Raw genomic sequence first — 24,544 nt, forward strand, 5'->3', positions numbered from 1 at the left:
ACAAGGCAGACTCAGGGAAGTGGAATGCTCAAGCTTGGACTCACTAATCAGTCAAGCTAATCCAGGGAGAAGAGCTGCAGTCTCATTTCTTAATGCAACACCAGCGCATTCTGATGACTCTGGGGTTATCTTTAGTGCATTTTACCAGCATGGCGTTCAGAAGTGATTCTGATGTCAAGAAAGGGGCAGGAGCCTCCTGAAATCATCTGAAACCAACTGATGTCATCAAATAAACCAGATGGCCCAGTAAGGAAGGAACTATGGAAATAACTAAAGGGCCATTTAACAACAGACACGAGGCAGATTGTAGGTTCATACAACTCATGAATCAGAGACAAAAACCGAGAAGAACCCTGAGGATACAAAAGAGTGATCTGCACAACCCAGGGTCTGTGGAAGGAAGTGCCATGGGGAAAGGGGACTCTGGACTCCCCATGGTATGAGAAAGAAAGTACCATAACGTGAGGTGGCATACAGACAAAACACACCAGCTCAGTAGTGTGAAGCTCAGTGACAGGGAGAGATCACGTGCTGCCTATATTGGTCAATGTCCCATATCCAGGAGCCCTTCACTCCTGCTACACCTGATTCGTAACCATGCAGCTAGGACAGCGGGACTCTGTGTGTTCTCAGAGAAAATAGTCAAGGGGACTGGCTGAGCCTTCAGCCCCTCCACAAATGGCAGAGAGCTGAGAGTGCATGTATCCCTACCTCGCTTTCTGGGCTTGTGCGGGTAGATGCAGTGTGGTTGTCTGTCAGCTAATCAAACCTGGCTGAACATGCTGATCTTTGAAGCTCTACTTTTGCTAAAAGTAGAGCTCAGATCCTTGTAGTTGTTGCTGAGGTTGTCGGCTCAGAGCATTGGATGAAAACAGGCGGTGCATCGGGATGTCTGGAATGTGAGGATCAAGTGGGGATGGAAAGGGGGCAGTTAGTGGAAGAGAATAAGGGGGGAAACACAGCTGAAATTAAGGAGCATTTGAGGGGTAGTATGAAAACTTAATATAGTAGAAACTTCCTGACACACACACCTACTTATGTATATGTATGTGTATGTTTAATATATATATATATATATATATATATATATATATATATATATATTTATATATGACTAGGACTGACAAACAATGGGAGACAGACCCAGCTGGAGATCTCTTCTTGTCAAAGGAAGCTTCCAGCACTGGAAATGAGTCACATCTAACTGAACTGTTGGCCAAAGGGGTTCCTCTGGAATGCTAAAACTCATGCTGTTGCTAAGACTGTATAGTTGCTTTCCACTAACCAGTAGCAAGTCTCCATAACTGAATGCAACATGTACACAACTCACTGAACATGAGGATATCAAGCTCGTGCCCACATATGTTCTAGGACCTTTGTTACACGAAGGTACTCTACATGCTATCCAAAGAGAAATGCAAACACCAAGCCAGCCACAAACCCTTTCTCTACAATGGGTGTACCATCTGCAAGATACACTAGGGCAATGGTGCCGCCAAGCTTGTAAGAACCAACTGTGCTGGCTAGTCTTATGTCAACCTGACACACACTAGAGTTTTCTGAAAGGAGGAAGCTTAACTGAGAAAAAGGCCTTCATAAGATCCAGCTGCAAGATGTTTTTTTTCTTAATTAGTGATTAATGAGAGGGGTCCCATCACATCGTGGGTGGTACTATCTCTGGGTTCTATAATCGAGCAGGCTGATCAAGCCAGGGGAGCAAGCCAGTAAGCAGCACCCCTCCATAGCTTCTGCATCAGCTCCTGCCTCCAGGTTCCTGCCCTGTTTGAGTTCCTGTCTTGACTTCCTTTGATGATGAACAGTGATATGGAAATATAATCCAAATACACCCATTCCCAACTTGCTTTTTGGTCATGGTGTTTTGTCACAGCAATAGAAACTTAAGACACCAATCAATAACTGATCCGATTCAAGGTCCACTCCACAAGATGGAACCCGCATCTGACACTGCTTAGGTGACTAGTAACCTGATACTAGATAGCCCAGGGACCCAGGGCAAAATCAAATAATTCCGGTCTAAAAAAATGTAGTGATAAAATGACTCCTAATGATATTCAATCATAGATCAATGCTTTTTCAGCCATCATCAGAGAAGCTTCCTCCTGCAGGAGATGGGAACAGATATAGAGACCCACAGCCAGGCTTTACACAGAGGGTGAGAGATCTTGGAATACCCAGTCCTAAATAGTATGCCTCCATCAACTCCTGCACTGGCTGGTTTTGTGTCAACTTGACACAAGCTAGAGTCCAGAAAGGAAGGACCGTCAGTTGAGAAAATACGTCTATGAGATCCAGCTGTAAGGCATTTTCTCAATTAGTGATCAGTGGGATATGGCTCAGCCCATTGTGGGTGGTTCAATCTCTGGGCTGGTGATTCTGGACTCTATAAGAAAGCAGGCTGCACAAGTCAAGAGAAGCAAGCCAGTAAGCAGCACACCTGCATGGCCTCTGCATCAGCTCCTACCTCCGGGTTCCTGTCATGTATAAGTTCCTGTCCTGACTGCCTTCAGTGGTGAACAGCAGTGTGGAAGTGTAAGCCAAATAAACCTTTCCTCCCAACTTGCTTTTGGTCATGGCGTTTCATTGTAGGAATAGAAACCCTAACTAAGACAAATCCTTTCTTTCACAGTTCAGGGAACCCCACAGACGAGGAGGTGGAAAGAATGTATGAACCAAAAGGGAAGGAAGGCACTAAGAAAACAAGGCCCTCTAAATCAACATGAACTCCTACGAACTCACAGAAACCGAAGCAGCATACACAGGGTCGAACCAGGTCCTCAATATATATATATATATATATATTGGCTTCCAGTTTAGTGTTTTTATTCCTGAGTGTACATTTGTGGTTTTCTGATTCTTGTGCCCTCTCTGGGCTCTTTTTCCTTCTGTTCTGTCTGTTTAGTCTGACTTTGATTTGATATTTTGTTTTATGTTCTGTTTTATTTTTTATTTAAAAAAAAATGAATGAATGAATATAAACCTAGCCACTAGGGTAAATGTTAACAGAACTGTCATTCATATCCATGGGGGAGGAGAAATCAACTTTCTCCAGTGGGAAAAAAGGGAAGGAAGAAAGGAAAGAAAGAAAGGAAAAGAGAAAACAGGTGGCGCTGCATGTGCTGGTTTGAAGGAAAATGGCTCACACTGGCTCAGAGAGCAGTGCTACTTGTGATTAGGAGGTGTGGTCTTCTAGAAGTGGGTGTGGTCTTGGAGTGGGTGTGGTCTTCTTGGAGAGGGTGTGGCTTTTTGGAGGAGGTGTGTTACTGTGGGTCGGCTTTGGGATTTCAAATGCTCAAGCCGGACCCAGTGTTTGACTCTTCCTACTGCCTGCTGGTCCAGAACTCTTGGCTCCTTCTCTATCACCATGTCTGCCTATGTGCTTACCATGCTTCCTACCATGATGATAATGGACTGAACCTTTGAACCTGTAAGCTAACCTCAATTACATGTTTTCTTTTGTAAGAGTTGGAATAGTCGGGCTGGAGAGCTGGCTCAGGGGTTAAGAGCACTGAGTGCTCTTCCAGAGGTCCTGAGTTCAATTCTCAGCAACCACATGGTGGCTCACAACCATCTGTAATGAGATTTGATGCCTCTTCTGGTGTGTCTGAAGACAGCTACAGTGTGCTCAAATAAATAAAAATAAATCTTAAAAAAAAAAACTTTAAAAAAAAGAGTTGGAATAGTCATGGTGTCTCTTCATAGTGGTAGAAACCCTAGCTAAGACACTATATATTAGGATCATACATTAGTCAACAAAAGTCCATGCCAGGTGCATTCTCTTTCTTCTTCCCTAGCTATGGATCAGTAGGTCTCTGCTAATGTTCCACCGCCATGAGTACTAACATGTCCCTGCCGTGGTGATAATGGACTAAACCTCTGAAACTGTAAGCAAGCCACCAATTAACCAATTAAATGTTTTCTTTATAAGAGTTGCCTTCGAGTAATCTTGCTACAATCCACATTCCCAGAGAGGCTAAATAACAAGGAGGGCTCAAGGAGGGATGCATGGAGCTCCCTGGGAAGGGAAATAGAATGGATACTGCAAGTAGATGGGGAAGTGGGGTGGGGCAAGTAGGGATGGGGAACAAGATAGATCAGGTTAGGGCAGGATGGAGGGAAAGAGTACTAGAACTGAGGTTAAGTTAGGGAAGGAGGTAGAAAGCCAGTACAATGACAATTCCCAGGAATCTCTTAGGGTGACCCTAGCCGAGACTCCTAGTAACGGAGGGTATGGAACCTGAACCAGCCATCTTCTATAACCAGACAAGACTTTCAGTGGAGGGGTTGGGACACCAACCCACTCACAAAAACTTTGACCTACAATTTGTCTTGCCAGCATGATGTGTTGGGGTAAGGGTGGCACAGAAATTGTGGGAGTGACCAACCAACGACTGGCCCAGCTTGAGACCCATGCTGTGGGAAGGAGCCCACCCTTGACATTGCCTGGAGAACCAGAGGCCAGAGGCCAGAGGCCAGAGGCCAGAGGCTGGGTGGCCCAGAGATGTAGGATAGACCCAAACACAGATGATACTCTGCCATGCTTATAGACAGGAGCCTAGCTCAATCACCATTGGAGAGGCTCCATCCAGTAACTTATAGAAACAGATGCACAGACCCATAGCCAAACATTAGGTGGAACTCAGTGAGTCTTATGGAAGTAAGTAAATCCCTAAAGAAGGATTGTAGGAGCCAGAAGGATCAAGGACACACACACACACACACACACACACTCACAACCACACAGAATCAACAAACCTGGACTCGTGGGGGCTCACTGAGACTGAACTGACCATCAGGGTGCTTGCATGGGTTTAACCTAGCCCCTCTGTATACATGTTATACATCTATACCTTGTTGCATATCCTGTTGGGTTTGTGGTACTCCTAGCAGAGGGGGTGGGGGCCATTTCTAACTCTTTTACCTGCTTTTGAGAACCTTTTCCTCCTACTGGGTTGCCTTGTCCAGCCTCAATATCCAAGTGGAGGGTGCCTAGTCTTATTGCAACTTGATATGCCATGTTTGCTTGATATCTCTGGGAGGCCTGCTCTTTTATGAAGGGAAAAAGGAGGACTGGATGGGGAGGGGGAGGGGGACTGGAAGGAGTGGAAACTTTGGTCAGGATGTAATATATGAAAGAAAGTATTAAAAAATACAGTTGCCTTGGTCATGGTGTCTCTTCACAGAACAGTGACTAAGACAGTAATGGATGGCCATCCATTATACAGGAATGGCTAAAGGGAGAGAAAACTGCCTCAATCTTCACATCAGAATCTCATGCTAGAATAAAGGAACAGAGCCCACCCCAGCGGGGGCATTTTTTTTTAATTATTATTTCTTGGCTGCCAGGAGGTAAGCACGTTTCTTCTGCCATTTTTCCCTGTTAGGACACCTTGGTGTTGTGTGACTCTTCCCAGAGAAGTAAAAATAAACACTTGTTCACCCCAGACAGGGCACTGACAACAGATCAAAGAAATGATTGCACCAAAGTCCAACTTGGTGAACCAATCAGTACACTGTGTTTACTTACAGATGCTTGGGTGAGGGGTTACTTAGAAAAGTGTGGGTCACCCCAAGTAGCTGCGTTCTCAGAAAATCCCACTCCAACCGGAGTGACAGCCTCCCGAGAGCTGCATAGAGACCTCTCTATGTATTGGCCCAGAATTCCATAGAATGGTGGCTGGAGAGCACAAGAAGGGGTGGCTGATACTCCAGGTGATGGTTTAATGACCCCCCCCCCTCCATGCCTTATCTTCTCTTTCTGATAGATCATCAACAAACCCAATCTTGCTGAGGGTCTCCTATGGGTAATCACAGCTGCTCTCTCTGATTAAGACAGTAATGACTATGTTGATTGAGCCTGTTCCACACATTTGGTAAGACGCTTGAAGAAAGAAACAAAAGATAAGCAACTTTTGCCCCTTGGTGGAGTTTCTATGTGCTGGTGGGTCTGGGATTGGCTAAGACATTCATTAAATGTGAACCTATAGCTCAGAAGGAAGTGAATCTCTGGGAGTGTCTGGATTTTTGAAACACCATGGAATGTGGATGGAATTGCTTCCCACCCATTCACCACGACTTTCACTGACTGCTCAGTTTTGAACAGACCAGAGCAAGACAGATCTGGAAGTGCAAATCATTAGCTGGTTTTCATGTGAATCTCTTACTGTCCCAGCTCCACTTGGAAGTGTGATCCTCCCTCTACCTGATCCCTGCATCTACTCGATCCTTGGAGCCGGTCCAGTTTACTTCTAGACTCTGCTCACCTACTGTGAAGCAAACTTTGCTGTGGCCTGCGATTCACAGGCTAAACCTTGACCTTCTGATATGACAGTGCCGAGCAGTGCCGAGCAGTGCCGAGCAGTGCCGAGCAGTGCCGAGCAGTGCCGAGCAGTGCCAGCGCACCCTCCCCTGTCCCTTCTACCTCGTGTCTTCATGTATGCATGGTGTTTCTTGCGAGTATGATGCCTTGGCTCTGGCTTTCATATCCAATTGGACAGTTTCTACTTTTTAATCGAGGAGTTCGTATCTTGGGCACAGCATGAAGACTGGTTTTGTTGGACTTAATGTCTACCAGCTTGCTCTTGACTTTCTGTTTTTCTCCGGTGTCTTCCCGGTCCTTTTTCAGACTGAGTGGGTTTTGTTTCATCCCTCCTTTCCCCGGCTATCTCCTTGGTAGGCTAGTCTATGTGCCGCTTCAGTGTATGCGCATGCTCCAGATCACCGTGTCTGCTTCTGAGACCACATGCTTTAGCTTAGCGTGAACACTCGACCAGGGTTCGCCCCCTTTGTTTTTTGTGCCGCCAGCACCAGATATTTTGCTGTATGTGGTATGAACTGCAAAATACATTGCCCAACTTGTCAAGAGATGACCACCCTTTAAAAGACATTTAGACGGTGAAGAAAAGTTTCCTGCTATCTCCTTAAGTACATTTTTATTTTTCCTTGTTATAAACCCAGATTTCCAAATGCTCTCATCTGTCTTGTGCTTGAAGGACTTGCTTTCGTGTTGGGGAACTGCTGGGGGTGAGTCGTTTACTTAGCTTCCTGGGTCTGGAAGCCTAATTCTCTGGTTTTGGCTGGTAAAGCCTGACCAACCAGCAGTTTCTCTCCATTTCATGTTTACAGATGTTTCTTGGCATCTAGCTCTTGTTCGAATCTTGGTAAGGTGTCTTCTTCTGGCTGAATTTTCTGTGTTGTCCCTTTGGTGTTAATTTTGAACATTGCTGTAGCCTGTGGGGATCTACCTTCAAGTTCTTATTGTCTTCTCAGATGATAGTTTAGAGTTTGCATCATATTGGAAAGATGGCTTCCTGGACAAATTTTTTTGCTCCCTTCTCTGGGAACCTGCTGGCACATAAGTTCAGTGGTGTGAATCTCATGGATGTTTTGTTCATTGTTTGTTGTTTTGTTTTATTTCATTTCTTTTGATATGACATTTTTTTTTATTTTTAAAAACTTAATTATTTTATTTGTTTACATCCCAAATGGTGCTCCCCTTTCTGGTCCCTCTCCTCAGTCCTTCTCCCCTTCTCCTCTGAGAGGGTTGGATCCTCCCTGCCCCCAGTATCCCCGCACCCTGCACGTCAAGTTTGTTTCAGATTAGGCACATTCTCTCTCATTGAGGCTAGACAGGGCAGCCATGAAGACTGAGCTACCTGTCTGCTGCATATGTGCCAGAGAGTCTCACTACAGTCCATATATGTTCTTTGGTTGGTGGCTCAGATTCTGAGAGCTACCAGAGGTCCAGGTTTGTAAACTCTGTTGGTGTTCCTGTGGAGATCTCATCTACTTCTGGGCCTTCAATCCTTCCCCTATCTCTTCCATAAGTGTACCCGACCTCTGTCTAATATTTGACTGTGGGTATCTGCTTCTGTCTCTGTCCACTGGAAGGTAGAGCCTCTCAGAGGACAGTTATGCTAGGCTCCTGTCTGCAAGCCTAATCGAATGTCATTAATAACGTCAGGGATTGATGTTTGCCCATGGGATGGGTTTCGAGTTGGGCCAGATATTGATTGCATTTCTTTTGGTCTCTGCTCCACCCCTGCATATCTTTTAGATGGGACAAATTTGGAGTAAAAGGTTTAGTGTATGGGTTGGTGACCCTGTCCTTCTACTAGGGGTCTTGCCTGGCTACAGGAGGTAGCCTCTTGAGGTTCCATGACCCTATTGTTAGACATCTTGGCTACTGGCTACCCACATTGACTCCTGGGAGCCTCCCCTATCCCAGGTCTTTGGACTTCCTAGGGATCCCTTCCCCAAGGAAGCTGCAGATTTCCATCTGTTCTCCTGATCCTCTGGGCCTCTCTCCTGTTTCTCCCCACACCTGATCCTGCGTCCTCATTCCCCTCCCCCGAGTTCCCTCCCTCTATCTGTCTCCTATGACTATTTTGTTCCCCCTTCTAAGTGAGATTCAAGTATCCTTGCTTGGGTCCTCCTTCTTATTATAACTTCTTTGGGTCTGTGGGGTGTATCATGGGTATCCTGTACTTTATGACTAATATCCACTTTTAAGTGAGAACATAGCATGCATGTCCTTTTGGGTCTGGTTTACCACACTCAGGATGATATTTTCTAGTTCCATCCATTTGCCTGCAAAAATCATGTAGCCTTGTTTTTAATAGCTGTATAGTATTCCATGGTGTAAATAAGCCTCATTTTCTGTATCTATTCTTTGGTTGAGGGACATCTGGGTTGTTTCTAGTTTCTCACTATTATGAATAAACCTGATATGAACAGAGTGGAGAATGTGTCCTTGGGGTATGGTGGAGCATCTTTTGGGTATATGCCCAGGACTGGTATAGCTGGGTCTTCAGGTAGAACTATTTCTAATTTTCTGAGAAGCCACTAGATTGATTTCCAGAGTGGTTGTACAAGTTTGCATTCCTACCAGCAATAGAGGGGTGTTCCCTTGCTCCACATCCTCGACAGCATGTCCTGTCACTTGAGTTTTTGATCTTAGCCATTCTGACTGGTGTGAGGTGGAATCTCAGGGTTGTTTTGATTTGCATTTTCCTGATGACTAAGGATGTTGAACATCTCTTTGGGTGCTTCTCGGCCACTCGAGATTCCTCTGTTGAGAATCCTCTGTTTAGTTCCTGTGTCCCATTTTTAATTGGGTTATTTGGTTTGTTAGAATTCAACTTCTTGAGTTCTTTATATATTTTGGATATCAGCCCTCTCTCGGATGTAGGGTTAGTGAAGATCCTTTTCCAATCTATAGGTTGCCATTTTGTACTGTTGACGGTGTCCTTTTCCTTACAGAAGCTTTTCAGTTTCATAAGGTCTCATTTATTGTTGATCCTAGTGCCTGAGCTATTGATGTTCTGTTGAGTAAACCATCTCCTGTGCTAATGTGTTTGAGGCTCTTTCCCACTTTCTCTTCTATTAGGTTTAGTGTATCCAGTTTTATGTTGAGGTCCTTGATCCATTGACTTGAGTTTTGTGCAGGGTGATAAATATGGATTTATTTGTATTTGTCTACATGCAGACATCCGGTTAGACCAGCATTGTTAAAGACGCTTTATTTTTTTTTCCCATTATATGGTTTTGGTTTCTTTGTCAAAAATCAAGTGTCGAAGTGTGTGGGTTTATTTCTGGATTGTCAACGCTATTCCATTGATCCACCTGTTTGTTTCTCTACAAGTACCATGCAGTTTTACCACTATTGCTCTGTAGTACAGCTTGAAGTCTGGGATGGTGATGTCCCCAGAAGTTCTTTTATTGTTTAGGATTGTTTTTAGCTATCCTGGGCTTTTTGTTTTTTTCATATGAAGTTGAGAACTGCCCTTTCGAGGTCTGTGGAGAATTGTGTTGGAATTTTGACGGGAATTGCATTAAATCTGTAGATTGCTTTTGGTAAGATGGCCATTTTGACTATGTTAATCCTATCAGCCATGGGCATGGGATCTCCACACCTTCTGGTATCTTCTTTGATTTCTTTCTTCAGGGTCTTGAAATTCTTGTCGTATGGATCTTTTACTTGCTTGCCTAGAGTTACACCTAGATGTTTTATGTTATTTGTGGCTATTGTGAAGGGTGCTGTTTCTCTAATTTCTTTTTCTGCTTGTTTATCCTTTGTATAAAGGAGGGGGCACTACTGATTTAATTGAGTTAATTTTATATCCAGCCACTTTGCTGAAGTTGTTTATCAGCTACCAGTTTACCAGTTCTCTGGTAGAATTTTGGGGGATCGCTTATGTATGCTATCATGAGTAGCGATACCTTGACTTCTTCCTTTCCAATTTGTATTCCCTTGATCTCCTTTTTTTTTTTTTTTTTTTTTTTTTTTTTTTTTTTTTTGCCTTATTGTTCTTCAGTAACTATATTGACTAAATAGGGGGAGTGTGGGCAGCCTTCTCTCATACCTGATTTTAACGGGGCTGCTTTAAGTTTCTTTCCGTTTAGTTTGATATTGGCTATTGGCTTGCCGAATATTGCCTTTATTACATTTAGGTATATGTCTTGTATCTCTGATATCTCCAATACTTTTAATGTGAAGCAGTGTTGGATTTCGCCAGAGGCGTCTTCAGCATCTAATGAGATGATCGTGTGATTTTTTTCTTTCAATTTGTTAGTATAGTGGATTATGTTGATGGATTTTCATATATTGAACCATCCCACATCCCTGGGATGAAGTCTACTTTATCATGGTGAGTGAGGTTTTTGATGTATTACTGGATTTGGTTTGCAAGAATTTTATTGAGTTTTTTTTTTTTTTTTTTTTTTTTGGTTTTTCGAGACAGGGTTTCTCTGTGTAGCCCTGGCTGTCCTGGAACTCACTCTGTAGACCAGGCTAGCCTCGAACTCAGAAATCTGCCTGCCTCTGCCTCCCAAGTGCTGGGATTAAAGGTGTGCACCACCACTGCCCGGCTTTATTGAGCATTTTTGCACCAATGTTCATAAGTGAAATTGTCCTTAAATTGTAATCCCATATCCCTAAAGAAAGAGAAGTAGTCATTAAAAGACTCCCAACCACTGAGACCCAACCTCCTGCAGTGCCATATCTCCATCCCTTTGCCTTCAATCTGTGCTTGCCCTGCATATCCTCAGCTATTTCCCTTGTCATTCAGCCTAACAATTGCCATTGGGAGGTTTAGTCTGAGTTTAATGGGAAAACTGCCATGGAAGTTTAAATTCACCATCTGGCTATATTACATTTGTTTTACCTTTCTCCTCACTCCTCCTGTCCTGCCTCGTTTGGATAAAACTCATGTTTATAGTAACTATGGTCTCGTTTCCTTTGGAAGGCTTGCTGTATACATTTCTTTTTTTTTCCCTTCTTTTGCTGCTTTTGTTTTTTGTTTGTTTTGAGACAGAACTTTTGCATGTAGGTCTGGATAGCCTGTAATTCACTCTGTAGATCAGGTCGACCTTGAACATAGAGACCTGCCTGTCTCTGTGTCCCGAGTGCTAGGATTACAGGCATATGTAATACTCCTGGCTCTGATACACTTTTCAACTGTGTACCTTTGGATAATACCTAGCCTTTGAGCATGGTACTCTTGTATTTTTGTGATCACTGTTGGCAAAGATGAATTAGCTCAGCTTTTGCTTACTAAAAATGTCTTTATTTTGCTTGACTTTAGAAAGATATTTTTAAGTACAGAATTCCAGCCTGGCATTTTTCATCTTTAATTTTGAGGATGTCACCAGCCTCTAGCTAGCATAGTCAGAGGCCAGACTAATTGGTGGCCATCAAGGTGCTGACAACTGTCAGTCAGCAGTCACCAAGAACTTGGCTGCTACTGAGAAGTTGGCAGTCACTAAGAAGGTTCCGGTCCTTGAGAAATCGTTTGTCACTGAGAGTTTGGCTGTCATCACTGAAAACTTGGCTGTTAGTCACTGAGAATTTGGTTCTCATTGAAAAGTGGACTACTATTGAGAAGCCAGCTGTCATTCCTTGCAGACTTGGCTGACACTGGAAGGAAAGCTGTCCATCACTAACCAGTGGGCACTCAGCAGTCACCAGGGCGGGCTTTGTACCCTGGAAACACACACAAGCACACACACTTCTTCTGGATGCTTTTACAGTTTTTATTACATTAGTGTGTATGTGTACACCTGTGCCAGGCACACAAGTAGAATACCATGTGGGTGCTGGAGGTCAAGCTCAGGTCGTCAGGCTTGGTGGCAAGCACCTTTTCCCAGGTCTAGCTTGCTTGGTATTTGTTCGATTTGGTGCTCACTGAGCTGCTTTTACGTCTGCATTTATAGATTTGGGGAAATTATGGCTATTATTTTGTCAAATATTTTTTTTTCCTGTTCCTGAAAGGCTATCTGACCATGTTTCTTGGGCTACTCAGTTCCTTTCTCTGTATTTCCTGCCCATGCTTGCTGGTTCTGCACATTGCTAACCTCTAGTTTCCGGCTTTTCCCTCGGTGCGTCACCCACTAGGAGCTTCTGAGGTGTGGCATGGTAAGGTGTGAGCTTGTCTCTTCCCCCTAGCTGGAAAGGAGAGGTGGGGGCCTAACGGGGATCAGCAGCAAAACTGGTCAGCAACTATCTAGCTTGGTCAAGGTTGTCCTTGAATTCCCAGACCTGAGCTGGCAACACTCTTGGGAGGGACCTGCTGGTTTCCCAGGGCAGGCTAATCTCTCTGGACCTTTCCATCATGACTGCAAAGGTTTCTTGATTGATATACACCCCAGATAAAGATTTGGGATTTCTTGCTAACACTTCGTGGAGTTCCATGAATCTCATTCATTACTGTCTATCACATCCCACACCCCCCCATGGCTAGAACATATACCGGGGGCTAGAGAGATGGCTCAGTGGTCAAGAGCACTGACTGCTCTTCCAAAGATCCTGAGTTCAATTCCCAGCAACCACATGGTGGCTCACAACCATCTGTAGTGAGATCTGGTGCCCTCTTCTGGTGTGTCTGAAGAGAACTACAATGTACTCATATACATAGAATAAATAAATGTATTAAAAGAAAGAAAGAAAGAAAGAAAGAAAGAAAGAAAGAAAGAAAGAAAGAAAGAAAGAAAGAAAGAAAGGAAAATATACCACAGAGCAAAAGCAGCCCAGAAGGACACAGGGCTGGACTCAGAGATTAGAGGTGGACCTGAAATTCTGGGTAACTTTCCTCCATAGAGAATGATGCCTTAACTGAGGACTAGGACATATTGCTAACCATGACTGGAAAGAACATCTGTAGCAGAAATTAGCAGTGGCTCAAGGTCCTTTTCCATTCAACTGTACTCCGGCCTCTGGTCAGGTGAGCATTCTGCCCAGCAAGGCCAAAGGACAACTGACAAATACCAACACAGTACAGATCTCTCTTCCCTGACATCTGACAGGTAACCTCTGGAGGGGACTGGCCTGTCAGCCTGGGACACAGTGACTATAACAGTGGGCAGGGGTATATGGGAGGATTTTGAGGAAAGAAAGAAAAAGGAGAAACATTATAATTAAATCAACAAAGAAATGGGAGGCATTGTTCTGTTACTGACCTCTACTCTTCTCTGCCAGTATTTGTTACTGTGTAACTTGGCTGGGGCAGATTTACAGGCCCATCCAGATATTCTGCATCTCCTTTCATGCTGATAAATTTTGCTCTAAGAGCCTCAGTACTCAAGACCAGAGGTTTCTACCTGGGACCAGAAGACATATGCTGCACCAACTTAAACAGCTGTCAGCCCTGGGGCTGCCTCTCGTGAGTCAAGCTTTAAGAGAAAAATGACTATATCAGATGGGATGGCTCGTTCTAAAGATGAATGGGAAGGGACTACTGTCATGAGACTGAATAGGATGGGCAGAGGAGGAGCCAGTGGCTCTCCATGTGCTTCTTGTGATTAACACTGTATCTAGGGTGCTGCCACATCTGGGATCAGGAAAGCGTAAGTACTGGAAGAATCTTATAAACACATATTCCCATCATACAATGAGACACAGAAGCAGGGACAGGGCAGCCACAAGACTATGCTTGCTTGGCTGGGCATGTGCATACATGTGTGCATGTGAGCTTGTGTGTGAACTTGCACACCAGCTGGTTAAATGGTTAGTCATTCTTCCCACTTCTCAGGAACCCCTATCATTTTATAACGAGAACATCGAGAGTGGTGAGCAGTGAGCTTTGAAACTCAGTTTTTCCGTAAGAAAACAGTTAGACAGGCTCTTGACCAAACTTAGCTCATCTTACGGTGGAGACCAGGCTGGTGGGATCCATCTTTCTGGTAGAAGGTACAACCTTGTGTTTATGACTTCAGCACCATGTAAGAGGATGCACAGCAATGTAACCTACACTCTGTGTGTATGTATGGGCTCCAAGTGGTAGATGGTGACCCTTCCTACCTTGGTTTCATATGGAATCTCCAGAACAGGCAGCTATCTGAAAAGACCTCTGGAGTGGCTTCTTGTAGGTTGGTTCCAACTCTAGTATGGCAGAACTGGATGATCAGAGCAGCAGAGACTTATCCTGTCTGACAAGCATAGCGCCCCAACATTTGAGCCTGTTGCTCACCTGGTTGCTCTGCTGCATGTGTGTGGCCAGTCTGTGCTTGGGGCTGTAATATCTCCTGTGACCAAATGATTACAGGTGATAACCTCCCAGACTAGCTCTGCATGAAAGGAATGCAACTCATGTCTTGGTTAGAATTTTTAAAAATTTGTAAATAAGCCAGGTATGCACACCTTAAATCCCAGCACTTGGAGGCAGAGCAGGCAGATCTCAAAGTTTGAGATTAGTTTAGTCCAGCACTTGGGAGGCAGAGGCAGGTGGATTTCTGAGTTCAAGGCTAATCTGGTCTACAGAGTGAGTTCCAGGACAGCCAGGGCTACACAGAGAAACTCTGTCTTGAAAAAAAAAAAACAGGAAAAAAAAAAAGTGTGTGTGTGAGAGAGAGATGAGGTTAGTTTATGTAGTGATTTCTAAGCTAGTCAGAGCTATGAGACCAGTCTCAAAATAAGTAAAAATAAATTTTAAAAAATCTTAAATTTAGTTTTAGAGTTAATGTTTATTTAAAAAGTGACAAGCTCATTTAAAAAAGCACAGAGGAGAGGGATGGAGAGTCAGCAGTAAAGAACACTTGACATCATTCTGTAAGACCCAAGCTTGATTCCCAGCACCTGCATGGGCAGCTCACAACCATCTGTAACTTCAGCTGTAGGTATCTGACACCTTTGATCTGACCTGCAAGGGCACCTGCATCCATGTACACATACACATAATTAAAGCTGATAAAAAAAAATAATCTTAAAACACAGTGTAAAAAAAAAAAAAAAAAGACTTCCTGAAACAGTATTAGAACATACTTTCTTACTACATGGGGCCCAACCACATGTACCACTGTTCTGTAAACATCAGTGATCTTGAAGCTAGTTGCTATAGTATCTTGATTTTCATATATGTTGTGTGTGTGTGTGTGTGTGTGTGTGTGTACCTGGGACTACCTCAGTTCTTGTTGCTCAGGCACTATCCAGCCTATTTTTTTTATGACTGAGTCTCTCCCTGACTTGGAATTGAACCATCAGGCTAGGCTGGATGCCAGTGAGTCCCAGGGATCCCTCAATGTCTCCCCAACACTGGGTTACAGCTCATTTCACCTAACTGCATTTTTATTTTTGTGGGTTCTGGAGGCTGATTCTTGGTCCACAGGCTTCTACAGCAACAATTTACCCACTGGGTTCTCCTCTCAGTCCTCCTCCTACCTTCACCTGTTTTACTCCTTCTCCATCTCTTATACAGGTTTCAAAGGATGGCTCTGCTAACAAACGTGCTAAGAGTTATGTAGGCATCACACAGCAAAACTACAGAACTGGCTGACCGGATACAAGGAGCCGTGGCGTGTCCTGTGAGTGACAGCAAAGTTCCAGATGCCAACACTGCCAGGAGGACTTCCCCACACAGCTGTTTTGCCTTCCAAACCTAAAGGATGACCTCATCTCCATGGACTTTCCTACCAGGCTAAGACACATCTGCTGTCTTTCTACTAAGTGAGGCATTTAACAAAACACACTCGAGCCTGCAAAACTTTATGTTGTGTTGTGTTTATTCCACTGAAAACCCGAAGCCCGCTCCCCAAAGGAGCCCGCAGGCAGGGCGGGCACTGCCCCTTCCCCTGCCCACTATGTACATTCACAGTTCTGATGCGCGGACCGAGGTTACGAGCAAGTCATCAGGAGGATGAACATCCGTCCCAGGTCTGCTCAGGATTCCTTCAACATGATCAGCGGCATTCCTCAGGAATCCGTCACTTGCAGATGGCAGGGCAGAGCCCCAGCCTCGGGACATCTTAGTTCACCAGCCTCCTTCATTGGCCTTTTAGTGGCTTTTCTCATCTGAGAACTTGTACTCTACAGTTATAAAACCAACCCGTTAGCTACAAAGGCTGTGTTCACATTTCATTCATACCTAACCAGCTAAGAGCTCAGAAATCAACCTCCCTGCCCATCCCGCGGCAGTGTGACGCTGTGTGACTGAGGTCGACAGGTTTCGTTTATGGATTTCTCTTGGGGAAAAGCACACACTAACACTCGCTCCGAGAAACTCAGAAAACACTTTTTCCTGTATTTACTGGCCTGGTGGTCATTTCCTATAGCAACGACCCAAATGAAAAAAAAAAAAAAAACAAAAAAAAAAAAAACCAACCTAATTTAGGAATTAAAAACAGGATTCCAAAGCTTAGGAAACAAGCCAAACCTATAGTCACTGTGCTTTACGGATAAGTCTGTCATAAAAAAAAGAGGAAACCAGGTATTGCCAAAGGAGACAGCCTGGACCCTGTTCCTTCCTGACTTCACGAAGGGCCAAGCACAGCAAACTCTGTGGCCTGTCCCCTGCAGCTGTCACCCTCACAGAGTAAAGCCACCTACACTCAGTGGCTGCTTTTCCTAAGTCACCATGGTAACCGGTGTAAAGAGAGGGTGATGGGCTTTGGGCATGACCTTATGGCCACCTCAGTATGTCTGCTCAGAGAGCTTAAAATCAGCACAGAAGATAAGGGGGCGCTTTCCAGTTCTTTCCCTCTGGCTGACTCTTTCCCCACATTCAATGCTTTTTTTACTAGTTACATGAAGTAGACTTTGTCATATTGAAACTGAAACACCAAACTGGCAATGTTTATAAAAAAGATGGCGAGTCAAGAAGGCTTAAGAAAAGCAGAAAAGGATCCTGGGGCCAGTCTTTGTGGCTAAATGTCCCAGACCTAAATGGGAGGAGGGCAGAGAGGCCCTTTAAGCTGCGGCCACCAGGACACCTCAGAGTCTATCAAAAGCAAGTCTGGAAATAAATATCCTTACGGTAACGTGAAAAAAATGAAGTAGAAAACCAATTTTCTTTCTTTCTTTTTTTAAAAAATGTTGAATGTTTTCAAAGTACCTAAGTGAGGTTTATAAAAGAGTTACGAGCTCCTGCACAAACACAGAAACACTTAGAATCCGATGATGCCCCATCACGTGAGCCAGAGACGCCAGAGGCACTAAATTAGGACAAGGTTGCTGTTTCAGGGTAGGTATGTGCAGCGTGCACAGAGGTCCCGCATTGTGCACACCGCACAGACAGAAAAAGAGGGAAAAGACCGACACAAACTCAAGACCAGCATATCCTAGGTGAGCACACAGTCATACCTGTGCCCACCCAACCTGTGGAGTCCTGCCCCACAGGGAGGCCCCGAGCACCCACCTGCCTGCCTGCCTGCAATGGGCAGGTGGGTCACACACACAGCTTCCCTGCAAATGCCCAGCTGGGCCCTGAGACAGACTTTACAGAAAACAAATAACATCACAAGTCTTTTGGACCTCAGGTCTGCAGACATACAGAGACGGCATGAGGAGACAGGGAAAGGTAGAAGGCGCGACACACAAGCAGGCTCCAGGCCACTGGAGGCAGGTGGTGATGCGGGAGGGGCCTCATCCCTCCGGAATCTTCAATTCTAGTCCGCTTTCTTACAAAATTTCTTTCTCCCAAAGTCTGAGTTCTCAGGGCTGAAGTCAATGCAGAAGCCATTGGGAGCTGGTGCTGGGGGCGTCTGTGCACAACTGTCAAAATGTGTCTGATCAGGATATAAGTAGTCCTCTGCAAAGTCAGGGTACATTTCCGCAAACCCACAGAAGTCATCTGCAGAGACAAGGAAGCTGGTTATTGGGACTAAGAGAACCCCATTACTACGCGCTGGTCAGAAACCCCCACTAAAAAGGTAAATTTTTCAGGAAAAGTCATCACCCCAATGCTGGTGCAGTGACCAGATATTCCTCAGCCCAGGGCCCAAGTATGGGGTTCTGGTGCTAAAAGGCCTTCAGGAGAATAGCTCCAATGAAGCTGGGGTGGGTGAACTCCCCACAGGACACCCAGGTCAGAAGCCCCTGCAGCTTCTTCAGGTGATCCAGTGCTATGTGAGGGGAGGGGGTAGCTTGGTGTGTGCAGATGGGGCAGGGGCATGTAACCCTCATTGTTCATTTTCTCATACAGTGAAGATTTCTGATTAGAAATGTAGACTTAGTCCTTGCCTTTCTTCAGAACCACAGCCGTGATCACAACCCCAGTGCATTGCGGGCTTGATCACCATTCATGTCCTCTGGCCTCCTAGGCTGGAGTGTCCACTATATCCCACCTCTCTTTCACTTACCAAATGTGATCCTTCCCTTCTCTTCTTGGTCAATAGCCTGGAACAAGTCAGTCACTGTTAATTCTGATACACCCAGTGCAGTCTTGAGGATGCAGGACAGGTTGGCTTCATCTATGCTGCCGTCCTCAGGAGATCCATACATCTGTAAGGGATAGTGAAGAGTTACACTGGGGACACTCCTTCTAGTGTTAGCCATGCCTGGTATGTTTTCCCCAGTGCTCCTGACCTCACCTTGTTCAAACAGCTGGCACCCTGGTGCTAGTGGTGCCTATAAGCAGATGTTAAGGTCCTGCCTGGGCAGTTAGTTGTGTCTCTGCCTCTACTGACCTCTGCAGGTTCCTTATGGACATTGCACAAACAGTCTTGGTTCAGACTTGGATGCTATAACCGTGGGAGCAAAGCAACAAGCAGAGGGAGACAGAACAGAGACTCAGCTCGAGCAGGAAGTAGCAGAAGGGCTCAATGTGTCAGAGCAAACCTGGGGTTGCAGGGCTCTTGCAACAAGAACCAGGAAAGCAGAACAGCGTGCCTCTGGTGCCACCTAGTGGTCAATAGATAAACTGCAAAATAATTTGGTGATCAAGCCCGCAATGCATTGGGGTTGTGAGGCTGTGGTTCTGAAGAAAAGCAAGGACTAAGTCTACATTTCTAATCAGAAATCCTCACTGTATGAGAAAATGAACAATAAGGGTTACAGAAGACATACATTCTGGCCTGTGAGTTTCTCTTCCCACTTACCCAGGCTACTAGGTGTCCCCAAAGTCCCTATGTAAAACTTTTTTACAGGGGTGATACTAACGAGACCCCAAACACGTATTAGATTTCACCTCCAGGAGTATCTAAGAGTACCCATCTCTGGGTCCTCTTCACAGTCACAAAGCTGTTTTACATCTTGACATTTGGCCCTAACTGTGGTGTGAGGATCCATATCTCATCACACAGTACCGTAGTGTTGTACAGGGAACCTAATAAACTCATTTACTTTGCCAAGCTGGACTTGCAGGACTCCTTCATTGGTTTGCCTATGCTCTTAGACTGGGTGAAGAGATGCATCTTTCCAGGAAGTCCTGGAACGCCCAGCCTTGTTACAGAACACTCCACCTGTCCCTGCCACTCCTTGTCTAATGTTCCCAGAGCCATTATGTCCTGGGGACAGCAGACAGGGGTACATGCAGGTGAGGCGCTTCAGAAGTCAGAGGGGTAACAGCTGGACATGGCCATCTGTGGGAGATGTCCCCTGTCCTATCACAGTGAGGATATGGCCCCAGCATGACCACCAGGATGCTTGGTTGCCTGCCGCACTTGCTCTTCCAGACAGCTGTGAGAGGCTTGGACTGTGTTCTGCTGTTTGGATCGCCAATGAACCTGAGTGCTGGTCGACACCATCACACTCCACCGATACAACAGATTCTATTTGATGACTTTACGGTCCAAGTGGGATTGAGCCATGAGAACAGAGTGTAGATACAGGAAGGTCAGGCTTTCCCAACCAACCATAAAGTGTTGACACCACAGTATTCTTCCGGAGTGACCCACATAAGGGACCTCGGTAACTGGGGATACTTCCTAGCAGTGCTGTGGAGAGGTACACCAGGTAAGAAGAAAGCAAAGGAGCTTTTGGGGGCTGTGACAGACCAGCGGTTCCTAATACCTCTGAGTGGATCTATGAGGGTGCTCTTGGATAATCCTAAGAAGGAAAGATCTTCTCTGACTGTGGTGGTGCTATCCCATGAGCTGTGGTCAGCTGAGTGCCAGCATTCTTCTAGCTCTGATTTCTGTTCGTGGCTGCCTCACGCTCCTGTGGCCCTGCTTTCTCTGCCATGTTGGACAGAAGTCCCTTAAAACTAAAACAAACCCTTCCTTTCTTAAGTGGCTTAAGATTTATTTATGTGTATTTGCCTCTATGTATGTATTTGTGTATGTGTGTGTATGTATGTCTGTATGTATATACGTATGTGCACCATGAACAAGCAGGTGCCCACACAGCCCAGAAGAGGGAATCATGGTATAGGTGTGAGCCATCTGACATGGGTGCTGGGAACTGAACTCAGGTCCTGTGCAAGGAGCAGCAAGTGCTCTTAACTGTTGAGCCATCTTTCCAGTCCCTCAAGTGACTTCTTGTTAGATATTTGGTTACAAAAATGGCAAAGGCAACTGATACAGAAAATTGCCAACAGTTTGTCTTAGTTAGGATTTTACTGTTGTGAACAGACACTGTGACCAAGGAAGGACATGTCTCTCATAAGGACAACATTTAATTGGGGCTGGCTTACAGGTTCAGAGGTTCAGTCCATTATCATCATGGTAGCATTCAGACAGGAATGGTATAGGAGATGCTGAGAGTTCTACATTCTCATCTGAAGGCTGCTATCAGAATTCTGGCTTCCAGGCAGCTAGCATGAGGGTCTTAAAGCCCACACCCACAGTGACACACCTACTCCAACCAGGGCCACACCTTCTAATAGTGTCACTCCCTGGGCCGAGCATATGCAAACCATCACACAGTTCTTAAGCCATTGGAACTTTTAAGGGGGAGATTTTGAAGTTTGGAGATGCAGGGTAGGAAACACTATGGGCATGTCTGTAAGGGTGTTTCCAGAGAGGTTTAACCTAGGGAGATATATTTTGAATGGAAATGCACTTTGAATGACATAGTACCATCCCACAGGTTGGGGTTCCAGACTGAATTAAGGGGGGGGGGAGAGAAGGAAGCAAGAAGCCAGCTGAACGGTGGCATTCATCTCTTGCTTTCTGACCTCTAAAGCAACAGAAGCAAACTGCTTTACAACCTAGCCTTCATGACCCACCCACTATGGCTGTCACCTCCTCAAATCTTCCCCCCTTTATGATGCTTCTGCCAGGAGTTTGTCACAATGATAACAAGAGTAACTAACAGATACCCAAGTCCCTCTCAAGGAATCCACTTACCTTGAATGCCAGCTGAATAGTGGCCAAGGTCTGGGATGGCCTGCACACCACAGACAAGGCGATCACATATTCACGAAGGTCTATCTCACCACCACCGCTCTGCAAAAGAGACACATATCCAGGTGACGGCCTAGTAGCCTCCATGTCTATCTAATTGTCTCATCCCAGGCTGACTTGGTTAATATCTACACATATAAAACCCTGTGCTTTGGAAGACGACCCCCAGACACACTTGCTTGAACCTCATTTAATTCTCGAACATGAAGCTTTGCCAGAAGGCGAACCAAAGCCTGCACTTGGAGAACAGGCTGGCTGGCATCTTTGTGGCATCTAATTCACTGAGAATGGCTTACACATTCATAAGCCAGAAGCTTGCCCTGAGCTCCCCAGTGGACCCACCTCGTCAAAAAGCAAGAACATGTCCTCTAGCGCATCTGAGACAGGAACTTCTAAGTAGGCTGCAAACTCTGGAAGCCCGACCTTCTCTCCCCTCTTCATCCTGGCACTCTCTGAATATTTGTCTAGATCTTTTTCAAGATTTTCTGGTTTTAGTCTAAATAAAAAACGAGGGAAAGGTTTATTGATAAAACCACAGCATAGAAACCAAGACAGGAGACTTACTTTGAGGTTTGGGGACTAGTCGAAATATTTTAAAAGTTTTTTTTTTTTTTTTTAACAAGCAGAAAGTTAGTTTCTGAGCCTGTCACATCCTCAGTTTGAAAGATGCTAGGCTTCTGACTCCATGTCTAACTGTCTGCCCCTTGGGTATATTCCTAGGACAATGTACAAGGGCAATACCCATACACACAGGTGGTGTCCAACAAGAACGTTTTTAAGGTCCTTCTATGTGGCCTGCTGATGACACCTGAAACCCAACATAATTAGAGAAAGAATTTCCTGACAGATCCCCTGCAACCTCAGCGGCACTCGGTTCTAACAAACGCTCAAGAGCCACAGGCAACTCACCCGAGGCCCCTCACGAGCCTGGCAAACTCTAGCAGGCAGGTGTGAGCAGGCAAGCGAAGTTGACCTTCTGCCAGAGCTAGCTGGCAGTCCTCAAATGTGTAGTCAGTTACCGAGACACCCAGGGCCCTGCAAGAGAGATCCATCCTTTCATCAACCCCACCTCTTCACTCAGCAGTAACAGTAACCACAAATGCTACGACGAAATAAGTGTCAGAATGCAACCATGGTGGACAGTCAATGATGGTCTGGGGGTGGGGGTGGGGCACTCACTCTGACAGAGCAGCCCATGCCAAGAGGAAAGCCCAGGTTGGGCACTAGAGGCACTGACTACAAGATACCCTAGTACCAGGTTAACACTAGCCTCTCCTCAGGGAAGGCTACTGATTACCATCATATACCCTTGTCTAAGACCAGGATGGGTTTATCCTTCCTCCTGGAACCTAGATGGGAGCTGGTTTACCCATGTGTAGACAAGGCCTTTGCTGAGGTCACATTAAGTGCTAATATTTTAGCCATATAAAACATTATTTATTTTAAGTTATACACTGAGAAGAGAAATTCCTATGAACACAGACAGAAGCCAAAACAAGACTGTCACTTCCTAAGAACGTGCCATGCACAGGGCATCTGAGAACAACAGAGTTCTGCTGTATCCCACATGCAGTGAGCACACAGGCTGGAACTGCTCAGACAACCAAGGGGATGCCTGCTAAACCACCGTGAAAGCACACACTAAGCACTCAGGTTAGCAGGAAAACCCTAACTAAGCACTCAGGTTAGCAGAAAAACCCTATCAACTCCGGTCCTCAGGTTCATCGTGTGCTGTGAGCTCACCAGAGGCGAGGGCTGACATCCAGCAGAGGCTTAGGGCTGTGGTAACATGGTATGTTTTCCCATAGGTAACAAGGACCCTGGGGGAAGCTGGAAGGGAGGAGTTTCCCCAGACGGGGCCTGGATCCCAGGCTTACTCCTCTGGGTCCAACAGTATAGGCAGCTCTGCCACTATGTCATTGAGGTAGACACAGACAAGCAGGAAATGCAACAGTTCTATCCAGGAAGCTGGTCCCTCCCATGGTCTGCCAATGGAAACTTGGAGGGAATGGGCAAAGGAGCCACAGAAAATCCCCAAACAGGAACTGACACCCCTGCCACTGGAATGTTCCCCAGAGCCTGCCAGGACGAGACTTTTACATGAACCCTGGAAGAGAGGAAGTAGGCTATGACCAGACAAAGCCTTGACTTAAGGTCAGGGTGTCAGTGCTGAATCCCTAAGGGAAGTTGAGCACTGAGTGCTAAGTCCTTCGGGATGGCTGTACAGAATGCTCAGTCCACAGGAGCCCCACAGCCACAGTCCACAATTCACACTGAACATGTGTGCTTGGTGGCCGTCTCAAACTTCCCTTTCTTGGCACTCCGGCTGCCCAGACCTGTGTCTGCTTGTTCCAGTTACCCATGCCATGAACACCATGTGTGTCTGTGGTCTGCACAATTGCAAGGTGTGCATGCCCAATATGCAATCAGTATAGCATAGGCCCTTAGACCGACCAATGGGTCTGGAGGAGCTACTGTGTTATCCCACAGGGTCTCTGCAAGGGGCCAAGGTCTTGTCCTAAGAATTTAACTGTCTCTAAAGGCTATGTCAGATTTCATGAAAAGATACCTCCCACCTCATATTAAACACATTTATGGAGAAAAGCTCACTAAGCTCATTATGAAGGAAAACCCATTAAAACTCCCCTGGGAATCTCCTTAAGAAGAAGGGGCTTTCCTTTGAGTTATTGGCCACAGTTGTCCAAGAGACTCCCAAAATATTCTAGGCTACTGCTACTGCCCACGGTTGCCCTCAGAGGTAGAAGGAAAATCCCTATTGCTGAAGACACCAGGGCCCAGAAGCCTCCATGCTGGATCTGACCTTAAAGCCTCCTTCCTGAAGATTAATACTTATGGTACCAGAATACAGTATCTTGCAAGCTTCCAAAGGAGGGAAGTAACCATCAGTGCTACTCAGGTGTAAGACATAGGAACCATAACTCTGACTCGATGGCTCGGTTACCCTAATGGTACA

General features: G+C 45.5%; 1 protein-coding gene and 1 long non-coding RNA gene across 2 annotated transcripts in view; one reads left to right on the plus strand and one right to left on the minus strand.

The window, feature by feature from the left end:
• Positions 1 to 13,682: 13,682 nt before the first annotated feature.
• Positions 13,683 to 15,856, plus strand: LOC143435109 (uncharacterized). Its single transcript, XR_013105111.1, has 2 exons — positions 13,683 to 13,860; positions 15,708 to 15,856. It is a non-coding gene; the product is annotated as an uncharacterized LOC143435109 (long non-coding RNA).
• Positions 15,857 to 15,993: 137 nt separating this feature from the next.
• The window catches only part of Lpcat1 (lysophosphatidylcholine acyltransferase 1), a 51,359-nt gene continuing 42,808 nt past the window's right edge, over positions 15,994 to 24,544 (minus strand). Inside the window, exons 10-14 of the mRNA XM_034523347.2 lie at positions 22,480 to 22,605; positions 21,913 to 22,066; positions 21,514 to 21,612; positions 18,586 to 18,727; positions 15,994 to 18,077 (exon numbers count right to left, since the gene is read on the minus strand). Coding sequence (XP_034379238.1) covers positions 17,893 to 18,077; positions 18,586 to 18,727; positions 21,514 to 21,612; positions 21,913 to 22,066; positions 22,480 to 22,605 — 706 coding nt within the window. The 3' untranslated portion in view covers positions 15,994 to 17,892. The remainder of the gene's footprint in view (positions 18,078 to 18,585; positions 18,728 to 21,513; positions 21,613 to 21,912; positions 22,067 to 22,479; positions 22,606 to 24,544) is intronic.

This window comes from Arvicanthis niloticus, chromosome 19 (genome assembly GCF_011762505.2).
Source record: "Arvicanthis niloticus isolate mArvNil1 chromosome 19, mArvNil1.pat.X, whole genome shotgun sequence".
In the NCBI taxonomy this organism is placed as follows: Eukaryota; Metazoa; Chordata; class Mammalia; order Rodentia; family Muridae; genus Arvicanthis; species Arvicanthis niloticus.